A 14,365-nucleotide genomic window follows, 5' to 3' on the forward strand; every position below is an offset into this window, starting at 1 on the left:
TTTTAAATCAATGGTTCTTTCTGGTTATACATGATAGCAGAATCCATTTTGATATAATTTATACAAGCATGAAACATATCAAATATATCTTATACTAGTTAGAGTTCCATTCTTATGGATGTAATGGTGGTGGGATTCACTGTTTTTTTCATATATATATATGTGTGTGTGTGTGTGTGTGTGTGTGTGTACATGGGAGAATTGTATCATGTTCATTTCACTGTTTTTCCTTTGCTTATCCCTCCTCCCTTCCCTCCATTCCCCATTTTCTAATCTACTGCACTTCTATTCTTTCCCTCATCCCCTCCCTATTGTGGATTAGCTTTCACACATCAGAGAAAACATTTGACTTTTGGATTTTGGGGACTGGCTCACTTCACTTAGCATGATAGTCTCCAGATCCATCCATTTGCTGGCAAATGTCATAAAGTCATTCTTCTTTATGGTTGAGTAATACTCCACTGTGTGAGTATTACACTCATATGACATTTTCTTTATCCATTCATCTGTTTTCTATTGCTGATGTATTTAATACTGTACTAATAATAACATATAAACATGGGAATCAGGAATAGTATATTATAACACCAAGAAATTGAAATATTAATACAATTTAGAAATATTAGGAGAAGGATGTAGTAGCTAAAATAGTGATTGACTCTGAAAAAAGTAATTGGTGAAGAAGCTGGGAAAGAACAAGGATGAATGTTTCCAATACAAGTGCTTTGTTTATTTGCTTCTTAAACTACATGTGTAAAATTCAGTTTTCTATGGATTCCTTAATATTTTCTGACTTAACTATCAAATAGAAATACACTGAAAAAGCGAAAACTGTAAGCTATCATCAGCTATTACATTAAGACTCATTTGTTTGTAAGTGGGAAAATGTCTAAAAAGAACCCGGTCATTACAGGTACCTGGAAACAAAGTATTTGAAATGAAAGAAAATCAGTGAGGGAGAGGTAAGAAGGTACTTGGTGGGAGAAAAGTTTCTCTTTTTATTTTATGAGTGAATCTCCAGTTTGAACATCAGGCTTATTGCATGAGGCCTGTAACAGTCTTTGGGGTGGGGGTCACATCTGATGGAGCAAATATTCCTGGTACCCTAACAAGAAAACTGAATCTAAGAAAGTCAACCTTGTGCAATTCTCAGAGTAATGTTTTTATTCTTTAGATTCTTTGTATTCTAAATTTCTTTAAATTTTTCTTTAAAATTTCCTCAAATGTTGTTTAAACTTTCAAATGTGTTCTTTGTTCCAAAAAGATAATATCTTCACTTTGGGAATGAAATGTTGGGAGGGTGAGCAGTAGAATTCTGAAGTCACCATAAAGGTATTGGTGGTTGTAACATAAAAAGAAATACAGATTTGATCTATACCCCTGGTTTCTAGAAGAATCTAGCATATTCTTATAATTTTCTGAGTAACAGGGCTGCTGGGTGCATTTTTTCTTCTAATGAGATACCTCTTGGTGGGCTCCTGGACAAATTCAGGATGAGGGCTAGTCATAGGAAAGATCAAACCATGAAGAAGCTTGGAACTTCCAACTCAAACCACATCCTCTATATAGGGAAGAAGAGCCTGAGAATGAGCAAATAATGAAATCTACATGATAAAGCCTCCAAAAAAATCCCTCAAGTTTGGAGAAATTCTAGGTTGGTAAACACAATCATGTGACAGGAAGGTGGTGCATCCCAATTCCATGGTGACAGACACTCCTGTACTTGGGACCATTCTGGACCTCACCCTATTTTCTCTTCCTCTGGCTCTTCATACAAATCCTTTATCATATACTTTAAAAATAAACTTGTAAACATAAGTAAATGTTTCTCTCTCTTCTGCAAGCCATCATGGCAAATTTCAAACATGAATGCAGGCTCCTGGGAACCCCCAATTGATAGCAAAGACAGACAGAAACTGGTTAACCTGGTAGTACCTACTTCAGTTGATATCTGAAGTGAGGGGCAGTTTTATGGAACTGAGGCAATAACCCGTGTAGTCTGCATTAATCCCAGGTAGTTATTGTCTTACTTGAGTTGTAAGTCCAGAGAGTTGGAGCATTGGTTAGCCTGCAGGTGGGAGGAGCAGGGGGAACCAAACAAGAAACTAATGTCAAAAGTGAAGTGTGAAGTATTTCATAGCACCTTTTTAGTGGTGACCAAGAAAAATATCAAAGGAAGATTATATCATATAAGTTGCTTCCTACTTGCTTATAACTAACAAGTCCTCAGAAAGGGATTCTCTAACTTTCCTATCAAACTGTCATTACTCTTATCCTTATTATTATTCTTCATAGTTCTTATTGCTCATCAGCATTGTAGTATAGCTATGTTTAGCTTTACTATCTCATTAAATAGAATGCAAGTCCTCTGGTGTAGGCATTTGTCTTATTCACTAGTGTATTCCCAGCACCAAGCAGTATAAGATCTTAATATATATTCATTGAGCAAATAAACGTATTAGTAACCTAGTAACAGAAAAAGAAATTTTACTTTGATTAAGGAATTGTAGCATTTACTTCCAGGGACTAAGTCAATTTTTGTTTGGATCACAATTTTGCCACATGGGGGCTCTGCTGTTAGCCACAAAAATCTCTCAAGCATTCCCCCACATTCTCCTGAGACCTTTTAAATCCAGGGATAGCCACAGCTACAAAATATTAACAAAACAAAGAAGGATTCTTAAGCTCAGCTTAAATGAGTCCTGATACAGCCTGATATATTTTAGTTTAGTATAACAAAGCAGAGGGTCCTTTTCTGTGTGATTACATTGCAAACCTAGGAAGGGTTTCTTACCTCTCAGAAGGTTAGTATCTCTTAAGTATGTTGCCCAAATTTTTTAAAACATCAAACATCTTGTTTCAGAAACACAAATAGAACTACCCTGTGGAATACAAGCCACTTTACCAAAATCAAGATTTCTATTATCTTTCCCCACCTGGTGGCTGGGGAATTTAATTCTTAATGCTGATATACTTGCCAGGAAGTTAAATTTTAAAATATACTAGTATAGCCAGCTGAAACAATTATATGCAATGAATTAAACATAGAATGCAAAATTTTATTCAAAAATTCTCATTACTTCAAAATATATGTGAGATGAATATAACAAAGTGTTTATTACTATGTCTTTTAAACAACATTGACTTTACATTCAAAGTACAGCCATCCACACAAAGTAAGGCATCAAATATTAAGATATGAATTTGGTTAAAAGGCTTTTATAGTTACTCTGAAAATCCTTTTTTCTACTGTGAGAAATGATAAGAAATTTGGAAATATACATAAGACTATAAATTTTACAGTGTAACTCCAGTGCCACATGTTCTTTTACGGAATTTGTTCTAAATGAAAAGCTAGAAAAGTGATTTCTCTCAATATAAATGACTACAGATGAATTCTAATTGCTGTTCTCTTGATAGGGATTTTTTGAGCCTCTGTTGCAAGAACATCTCTATATCAATTCACAAATTAACAGATTTGTTCAGCAATGAACAACATCAAATAATTTTTACTTTTGTTGGCTATAGGTAAAAAAGACAACTGTGATAAAAAGTACAGAAATTATAGCAGTGCAAATTTTAAAACAACACCGATTCATGGCACCTAATTATTTTATGTTCCCAAACTTGTCATTTGACCCATCACTGAATTCCCTTTGTTATGATTTGGATATGAAGTATCCCCACAAAACTCATGTTAATGCAGGAATGTTTAGAGGGGAAGTGATTAGATTATGAAAACTATAATCTTATCAGTGTGTTAATCGAATTGATGAGTTAATAATTTAAATGGCTTACTAGATGGTAACTGTAGGCAGGTGGGGTGCAGCTAAAGAAAGTAGGTCACTGGCAGTGTGCCCTTGGAGATTATATATTTTGTCCATGGCTCCTCATGCTCCTTTTCTCATTCTCCTGGACCCCCTCTCACTTTCTGTTTGTCTGTCTGTCTGTCTCTGCTTCCTAGCTGCCATGAACTGACAGCTTTTCTTTGCCACATCTTCTGCCATGATGTTCTTCCTCATCTCAGACCAGAGGAATGGAGTTGGTTGACCATGGGTAATGGACTGAACCTCAGAAACTATGAGTCCAAAATAAACTTTTCCTTCTCTAAGTTGCTCATGTCATGTATTTTAGTCACAGTGACCCAAAGCTGACTAACCCTGTTAATATAAGTGACACAAAATAGAAATACGTATTTCCCTTCACACTCTTACATCCCATTTTACTCAAAAAGTCTTCAAATCTCAAATTATTACCAAGAGCAAATAGTATCCATTTGGGCTGGATATTCTCCTACATGAATGAATGGATTCTCGCACAACATATTTGCCATTAAAATTGACTCTTTGCAAGTTAAATGATACGATGGACAAACAACCAAATGCAGAACATGAAACAAGCTGTAGTCTAAATGACCTAATATCTAAAAAATTATAATAATAATACCATTAAAAAACAAAAAGAGATGTATGGGCTTTGTTTAGGTACTGATTCAAACAAATCAACTTTAAGGACTTACTTTTAATTTTGTTAGTACTAATGCTAGATGGTCAAATTTAATTGAGAAATGCATACTGGTGTGAAGATTTACTTTTTAGATACTCCAGAAAGAAAACAGTATGTGCATGTATCTGGGAAGGGCTGTGAGGGGAAAGATGAAACAAAATCAGCAAAATATTTATAACAGTTGAATTTTATGTTTTTACACTGTTCTTTCTACTTCTGTTTATGTTTCTAAATTTCCACAAAATAATGAAAAAGAAAGAAAAGAAGTCATAGAGTTTATAGTCTTCAGAAGTCTGAAGTTTTTGTTAGATATCCCTGTGTTAAAATTCAGTTTGAGAATACTTCTGAAAGAAATGACAGTGAGGAACACAATCAAACCTAACCTAAGAATATGGATTGTAAATGTCAACTTCAAGTGAGGTGGGGAGGGAGGAGATGTGTTAGATAATCTTGTAAGGTCTCATTCATTTGATATTTTCTCTTTCCAGAAAGATACTGAGAGACCATTTCAATGGTCTGACCTGGAATTCCCCATTTATCTCATTCAGAAATGTTCACTCATAACCATATGCAACCAGACAGGGTTTTTAATGGAGCCCTTGAAGCAAGCAGATGGAAATCAAGGCTATTTCAGAGAAGTGTTAGTGCTCTGATGAAGATCCTAATATAATATAATTACAAATATAGAAATGCTAATGAGTATTATATCCATCCAGAAATAGGGAATCCTATTCCAACAACCCTATTTTATGATAAGGTCACAAACATTAAACTCTTTACAATACCTAGATCAAATGCATTTATTGGTGAAAGCAATTTATAAGTTAAAATCGAACTTCAATGATATGTGCTATATAATAAATGGTTGTAGTTCAATCCCAAGCACCAACAAAAACATAAGCAAACAAATGAACAAATAGTTGTGGTATTAAAATCTTACAAGAAAGAGAATACTAAGGACTTTTTAAATAATAAATGTGATTCATCCTTAGTTGTGTTGGTGATCCTTGATGTGTGTTCATTCCAGTCTCATTACCAGAGAACCTAAATAGAATAAAAAAATATATTTTTTCATAGGTACTCTGATTGCAGAAATGTTTTGTAGCACATTATAGTTTACAGTGTACCTACATATAAATTATGGAAATTATTCCCAAATAAAACCCTTAAAGATTCATAGGTCAGTTTTTATGAGTTTCAGTTTGCAGATGAGTACACTGATACTCTGAGAAGATTGGCTAGAGTCAGTTTCATATTCTAAAATGTCAATTTAACATTTAAAAAGTTGAATTATAATATTCAATAATTGAATTATAACATTCAATAAAGAATAGACTCTTGGGACTGGGGATGTGGCTCAAGCGGTATCGCGCTCGCCTGGCATTCGTGGGGTGCTGGGTTTGACCCTCAGCACCACATAAAAATAAAATAAATATGTTGTGTCCACTGAAAACTAAAAAATAAATATTAAAAAATTCTCTCTCTCTCTCTAAAAGAAAATGAATAGATTTTTTTAAGTTATTGTAGAAAGTTACTTTGTATTCACCAAACTTATTTTCTAGAATGCTTAACCAAATATTCCCACGTCTAAGCCACAATGGTGATATACACCTGTAATTCCAATGACTCAGGCCACTGAGGCAGGAGGATCACAAGTTCAATGCCAGCATCGGTAATTTAGCAAGACTCTGTCTCAAAATTTAAAAAATAAAAAGGACTGGGGATGTAGCTCAGAACTAAAGTGCCTCTAGGTTCAATCCCCAGTACCAAAACAAATAGTCAAACAAACAAGCAAAAAAGGAGAAAACAAATTTTCTCATATCTAGTCACTATATAATTTCTCAGTTTCCAATTTTTATCCAAACTTTTAGCTTCATCATCTTTCAAAGCTGTATGCAAAGATTTTAACGCTATCTAAGCCATCTGAACAAAAAACTCATGTTGCTATTGTATAGGGCTAATTTTGCTAATAGTTTCATCACTTTCTGTCCCCCCAAAAAAACTTTTTAAAATATTTAAAACTATGCCATAATGCTTTGAGGCCTAATATAAAAAAGATGTTTTCAAAAATTAAAGTCTCATAAAATTGAATAACAGAGCCAAATCCCACCCCCCAAAAATTCATATATGTTGAACTCTTTATCTTTTTCAAACTTGACCCATGGAAAGAGTTGGTTTTGCCACCTTCCAGTTACTTAGCCCATAAAACTAGGAGTAATCTTTAATTTCTCTGTTTATCTTATATCTTCACTTATAGTCCTTTAGAAAAATCCTGTTAATTTTATCTAGATATATCCAGAATCTAATCACTTCTCACTACTTTCACTGCTACCACAATGGACCAAGTATTACTGTCTCTCTTCTCCATTGGAACAATACTCTCTTAATGGCTTCCCTACATCCATCTATTCTTGCCCCCTTTTTAAGTTTATTTCAACAATAGCAAAAGTGATCATCTTAGTCAATTTGGGTTGATATCACAAAAATACTATTACTGGGTGGTTTAAACAATAAATAATTATTTATCATATTTACAGAGACTTAAAAGTCCAAGATCAACATGTAGGAAGATCCAGTGTCCAAAGACAAAGCCTGATTTCTAGCTTGCAGTGGGCTGTCTTTTCCTTTATCCTCACATGTTGAAAGCAGAGAGAGAGAGAGAGAGAGAGAGAGAGAGAGAGAGAGAGAGAGAAAACACACTCTTTCATGTCTCTTCTTATCCTTATGATTCCACTAACCCATCCCTAGGGTTCCAACCTCCTGACTTGACTGCCTCACAAAGGCCGTATCTCCAAATACCATCACATTGGAAATTAGGGCTTTAATATATGAATTTGGGAAGAATGAAAATATTCCATTCATAGCAGTGATCATTTTAATAGATAAACTTGATTACATCTTTATTCTGCACAAAATCTCAAATTGTCTACCCATTTTCTCCAGAATAAAGTCAATATTCTTACAATGGCATAAAAAGACCTCCATGACCTGATACCTAAGACTGCTCTGAATTCATCTCTAATTACTCTACTGCTTGCTCTCTCCAGTCTAGTGAGACTCACTAACCTTCCTGTTATTAATTGAACAGGTGATTTGTTTACAACTTAGGACTTTGCATGCCCATTCCATATATAATTTAAGTCTAACAAGCTCATCTCCTTCAAGAATTTGCTTTAGTCACTTTATTTTTCTTGGTGGGTGGGGGGTGTGTGGAGGGGTGGGCGGTTACCAGAGATTGAACTCAGGGGCACTCAACCACTGAGCCACATCCCCAGTCCTATTTTGTATTTTAATTAGAGACAGAGTCTCACCAAGTTGCCTTGCCCTTGCTGAGGCTGGCTTTGAACTTGAAATCCTCCTGCCTCAGCATCTCAAGCTGCTGGGATTACAGGCATGTGCTATCTTGCCTACCTTAAGTCACTTTCTTATTGGAGCTAACCATTCTATTTATAAATCCACCTACCTTTTCTTATACTCTCAATCTAATTCTTTTTACCCAATGGTATATACTTCCCATTAATATACAATTTTTAAATTTTTATTGTGTATTTTACTGATTTAGAATGTCAGTTTTACAAAAGTATAGAACTTAATTTTATTTACTTATTTGTGGTTCTGGAGATCAAACCCCTAGGCAAGCACTCTACCACTGAGCTACATCCCCAACCTAGCATAGACCTTAATTTTATACACTGATGTATTTCAAATGTTTGGAATAATGTCTAGTACATAATGGGTATTCAGATTATATATCTGTTAAGTAGATGAAATCTCTGAGGCCATCCACAGAAGATATCAGTATATTCCATTTTTATCCCATTTTTTAACTTTATATTTGGCAATTTGATTTCATAATAGATTGAAATTTAGGATTATATACTTATTTAGACTTATCCAATCTAAACACAATATTTTAGCTATTCAAAATAGTACTATAAGTGTAATAAAAACGTGTTTAGATAGAGGATACCATGTATTTTTAATTGTTTTGTTTTTAGTTTTTTGAGACAGAGTCTTGCTAAATACTGAGATTGGCCTCAAATTTGCAATCCTCCTTCATCAACCTCCTGAGTACCTGGGATTACAACTGTACGTGTATGTGCCACTGCATCCAGATTTTTTTCATTTTTGGATACCAGGGATTGAATCCAGAGGTGCTTAATTAATGAGCCACATCCCCAGCCCTTTGTTATATTTTATGTAGAGACAGGGTCTTACTAAGTTGCTTAGAACCTCACTAAGTTGCTGAGGCTGGCTGTGAACTTACCATCCTCCTTCCTCAGCCTCCCAAACAGCTAAGATTACAGGCATGCACCACCACCGGCCCACTGCATCCAGCTTTGATGCTATCTATGTTTTATGATTGTATAAATCATTAAGGCCCTAGATTCACTGGGGAAATTTAACTTGTCAGGTAGTTTATGGTTTTCCTCTATATGTGATGTTAAGTGCAAAAGAAGTTGTCAAATACATAGTATATTTTTGCTTCTGTTGAAAGGCAAGACAGAAATAATCAGCTTACTGTAGTCAACAAATAAAAGGAAGATAAACTTTAAAAATCATACTAGAAAATTACTTAACTCTTTTAGAACATGAGTTATTTTGGGTTAGATTTTTTTTTTCTTTCTTTCTTTTGAGAGACTACTTTAGATCTTTGGAGTAATTTCTGCAGCTTTAAGTATTTAGTATGGCTTAGAATTGTGTCATTTCATTTTTGGATTTCTCTACTAGCCTCATTGATAATATCTTCAGGCACTTTGTTAGTTTGAACCTGGACAGACCTGATAGGTCTGATGCCCACTTCAGGATTAGCACCAAGGCAGGGTCAAACAAAGTGCCTAGAGCCAACCCAACCCAAGAATGGCGACTGATAATTGTCAAGACAAAGACCAGTTCAATATTAAGAGGCAATATCAATTATAAGACCAAAAGGGTGAGTCTGAAGTAAAAACTATGAAGCAAGACAAGATTAGGAGTCAAGGTACCAGACAAATGCCCAAAAACTAAGCAAAGTGTATAACACAATAGAGAATGTTATTTACCATAAGTAATTCAAGAAGGTTTGTCCCAGAAAAAGCAAAGTAAGAGAAATACATTCTTAGGGACTCCTCTATACTCTTACCACTAGAAGGTACAATGAACAATAAGTACAATGTTAAGGGGTCCTCCGGCCATCCTAGCATGGCCCTCGGCAGCTATTAGACAAGACACATGTCTCAGTGACTGCTTCTCATTGAGAAGCAAGGAGAGTAAGGAGAAAAATCCGTCTTTAAAGAACCCAAAATATTACAGAGAACTTAAAAATAAATATGATTTCCTTTAGTCTTCTCTGAAAGAAATAAGTTGTGAAGCCCTATTTGGTAGTTCGATGATAGAGGCTCAACATTACCCTTCTGCACTGTGCCATAGAATAGTCAAAGGCATAGTTACTGTTTCCATGAAATTTATGGTTTAACTATAAAGATATGTTTCCAAGGAAAGTGAAGGTCACCTGCTAATCTTCTAAGTTTTAGCACTTCAGAGTTTCTTTTTTTTTAAATTGGTTGTTCAAAACATTACAAAGCTCATGATATATCATCTTTCATGCATTTGACTCAAGTGGGTTATGAACTCCCATTTTTACCCCAAATACAAATTGCAGAATCACATCGGTTACACACTCGCATTTTTACATAATGGCATATTAGTGACTGTTGTATTCTGCTACCTTTCCTATCCTCTACTATCCCCCCTCCCTTCCCCTCCCATCTTCCCTCTCTACCTCATCTGCTGTTGTTCAATTCTCTCCCTTGTTTCCCCCCACTTTCCCCTCACAACCTCTTATATGTAATTTTGTGTAACGTTGAGGGTCTTCTACCATTTCCATATGCTTTCCCTTCTCTCTCCCTTTCTCTCCCCCCACTCGTCTCTGTTTAATGTTAATCTTTTCCTCATGCTCTTCCTCCCTGTTCTGTTCTTAGTTGCTCTCTTTATATCAAAGAAGACATTAGGCATTTGTTTTTTAAGGATTGGCTAGCTTCGCCTAGCATAATCTGCTCTAATGCCATCCATTTCCCTGCAAATTCCATGATTTTGTCATTTTTTAGAGCTGCATAATACTCCATTGTGTATAGATGCCACATTTTTTTTATCCATTCATCTATTGAAGGGCATCTAGGTTGGTTCCACAGTCTAGCTATTGTGAATTGTGCCACTATGATCATTGATGTGGCAGTATCCCTATAGTACGCTCTTTTAAGATCCTCAGGGAATAGTCCGAGAAGGGCAATAGCTGGGTCAAATGGTGGATCCATTCCCAGCTTTCCCAGGAATCTCCATACTGCTTTCCAAATTGGCCTCACCAATTTGCAGTTCCACCAGCAAAGTAGAAGTGTACATTTTCCCCACATCCTCGCCAACACTTATTGTTGTTTGACTTCTTAATGGCTGCCAATCTTACTGGAGTGAGATGGTATCTCAGGGTGGTTTTGATTTGCATTTCTCTGACTGCTAGAGATGGTGAGCATTTTTTCATGTACTTGTTGATTTATTGTATGTCCTCCTCTGTGAAGTGTCTGTTCAGGTCCTTGGCCCATTTGTTGATTGGGTTATTTGTTATCTTATTGTCTAATTTTTTGAGTTCTTTGTATACTCTGGATATTAGGGCTCTATCTGAAGTGTGAGGGGTAAAAATTTGTTCCCAGGATGTAGGCTCTCTATTTACCTCTCTTATTGTTTCTCTTGCTGAGAAAAAAACTTCAGAGTTTCTTGACTTTCACACACATCTTTTTATTTTCTCCAAAACTGTTTCCAATTTCACCAGTGAAGGAAATCTACTGGGCTCAGTAACATGTATGTAAGATTAATATTACATTACTAGTTTAAAGTACATCTCTTGAACTTGGAAACTCCCACATAATAATGTACATATTTGACAAATATCTATTGAACATCTATGATGTGCCAAGTGCTGCTGTGAGTATTAGAGAAAATGAAGTAGAAAAGGTGTTTTTGTCCTTGTGGTACTTACACTTGAGTATCGTGAGTTTGTATACCCTCTCTTCCTACTAGGAGAAAACTTATTATTTTTAATCTTTTCTTTGCAGTAAGTTTCTTAAACCTACTTGTCCCTCGAAGATTGTTGATTTAAAAAAAAAAAACCAAAAAAAAAAAAAAAAAAAAAACCTCTTTTATTTTCCTTAATCAGAATCTTAGGGAACAGATTGGAAAATCTGTTTCAACAAGCTCTCCGGGTGCTTTAGATGCATTTGAGACTACCGACCTATTAATAGCGTACTACCTGAGGAATTGCAGTTTTCACTTGTCTACATCTATAGCTCCCCTTTTGGTTATCATGACTACCCTTTATCAAACTTCTCATCTTTGGAGAAAATGAAAGCTCCCCTAATTGGCTTCCAGCCAATTCACCTAAAATAGACTACAAAGCAACCTTTTTATAAAATACCATTTATTTTTAACTAAAATTGTTATCAGTATGGAACAGATGTTAACCACGTCCTGCTTTTGAATAGAAAAGGTTCAAACATTAATTATTACTTATGATCCATAGACCCAAAAGATTCATTTTAACATTAGAGATGTCAGAGGCATGGGAATTTTTCTCATCAAAAGCAAGACACTGATTCTTGGAAATCTATTGTATACAATATAAACAATATTTGCTAAAGTAGTTCTTTGTGAGTTGATGACTGTCAGTATAGTTGATATTTAATACTAAACAATATGCAATGCCAAAAACTACAATAAGGTTAGTATTTGTGAAATAGTTATCACAGGATTTTTATGTGCTTAAACTCTGTTCTAAGTATTATACACATATTTAGGTGACTTGATCTTCAAAACTTGTCTATGAATTGTGATTTGGTTACCATGCCCATTTTACAGATGAAAAACTGAGACATTGAGAATATAAATAGTCTGTTTAGATTTATATGGCTGATAAACTGTAATCAGGATTAGAATCTTAGTGCCAAAATCTGTACTCTAATTAATCAATAGACTAACCTGTTCCTCCTTAGTTTTTATAATATGTTTTTAGGAACCTCAGACCAAAGAAGTTTACATAGTCCTTTCTAGGAAACAAGAATGCTGATTACAATTTCCTTGTCCCCACTATTCTGTCTTATTTTCACTTGATTCATGTTCTAAAATGACCATAACAATGTTGATGAACAGGATCATCTAGTGGCTAGTGAATCAAGCATAAGACTAACTTGATTCTGAATTTCAGCTGTACCATTTGCTCGCTTTAAGGCCTTGAGCAAGTGACCTCTTCAAGTCCTAGTTTCTTCACCTTCCAAATGAAGGTTATAATGGGACCTACATCATACAATGTTGAAAGAACAAGTAAGATGGCCAATTTAAGATACTTAGAATGTATTCAATAAATATTATAAGTGTAATAAATAGCAGCATCAATAAACTATGAGCCAAATGAAATCTTGATTCTTATATTAGCAATAAACATGGTTCATTTTTCTTTTAATTAAAAATATCACAGCAACAAAAACAACAAACAAAACTATAAGCCATTAAACCAGTCTTTTGTAGGGAAAACCAGAAAGGCCATTTGATTCATTAATTCATATGTCACTAGTCATCTCCTCTGTTTCAAAATGCATGTGTTTTAGCATCCTGAGACACCTTGCATAACATAATCACTGTGACTCCAAGAGGTCAAGTGGGCATGCAGTTAATGTTGCTCTGTGAAAAGCTCAATAATTCATTTTATAAATTTCAGTTCAAAGCCTATGTTGAGGTTAAGAAAAATTGACATTCGGTCTGTGAACTTAATGTCAAGCTCAGAAAAACTCTGGGCTGCACATGTTTAGTGATTAAGCAGACGCAGACAATAAAGATGTTGCCAAATTGTAAAACAAGACTTGGAAATCACAGAAAATGTTGCTAGTTATTGATTATGGTGACCATTCAGTTCTTATTGAGCCACCCAAAAGAATCATTCATTTTCCAGCAGAGAGCCTGCTCATTTGCAAGATAAAAGAGAGACATTTCTGCACATGCCCATAATGTTCTTCACCACTGGGGGCAGCTTTACATAAGACTGCATTCACTGAAACCAAAGCAACAGTCCGAGCAGCCTTCAGAATGACAGTCTGCAGAAGTGAGCTGAGCGTGTGCGCTGTACGGGGCTCTCCTGCCTTGTGGGCTCCTTCATAGCTCTGTGGCTGAACTGGGTGCTCACCACGGGAACTGCTGGGCTATGGAATACAGATGTGGCAGCTCAGGTAGCCCCACGTTGCCTGGAGGAATACATCAAGCTTTCTGATAAGAAGAAATTGTAGAAGCCAGTTCTGTAACCCCCCCCCCCAAGAGAAAAAAAAAAAACTGTAAAGATGCAAAAACGTAATATCCATGAAGATCCTATTACCTAGGAAGATTTTGATGTTTTGCTGCGAATGCGGTGTTGGGATTTATTTGTTCTTGGAGTGTTCTGCGTGGCTGGCAAAGAATTATGTTCCAAAATCGGTCCATCTCCCAAGGGGTCCAATTTTTCTTCCTGGGTGTCAGCGAGCCCTGACTCACTACAGTGCAGCTGACAGGGGCTGTCATGCAAGTGGCCCCCTAAGCCAAAGCAAAGGACCTAAGGACGACCTTTGAACAATACAAAGGATGGGTATGTTTTGTCATTTTTCTTCTTTCCTTCTTTAAAAAAAAAATCCTCTAGTATATGTAATAATTCTGTCTTAATTATGTTAGAGATTACCTTGTTCTGCTCTAAGACTAAAGATTCAATTGCTTAGTGGACACATTTCTTGCTTAACTATTTAAAACAAAAAACACAATCTCTTTCAATTGCAAGAGATGATATTTAATGTTAAATGTTGTTATCTAGATTTGA

At 35.4% G+C, this 14,365-nt stretch overlaps 2 protein-coding genes across 6 annotated transcripts in view; one reads left to right on the forward strand and one right to left on the reverse strand.

Annotated features, from left to right (window-relative positions):
• The window catches only part of CTNNA3 (catenin alpha 3), a 1,724,633-nt gene that overhangs the window by 996,562 nt on the left and 713,706 nt on the right, over window positions 1-14,365 (reverse strand). The window lies entirely within an intron of this gene.
• The window catches only part of LRRTM3 (leucine rich repeat transmembrane neuronal 3), a gene marked incomplete at its 3' end in the record, with an annotated part of 158,164 nt that continues 157,875 nt past the window's right edge, over window positions 14,077-14,365 (forward strand). The window contains exon 1 of the mRNA XM_081267912.1: window positions 14,077-14,140. Coding sequence (XP_081124038.1) covers window positions 14,137-14,140 — 4 coding nt within the window. The 5' untranslated portion in view covers window positions 14,077-14,136. The remainder of the gene's footprint in view (window positions 14,141-14,365) is intronic.

Source organism: Spermophilus citellus (genome assembly GCF_964194105.1).
Source record: "Spermophilus citellus genome assembly, chromosome: 15".
Classification (NCBI taxonomy): Eukaryota; Metazoa; Chordata; class Mammalia; order Rodentia; family Sciuridae; genus Spermophilus; species Spermophilus citellus.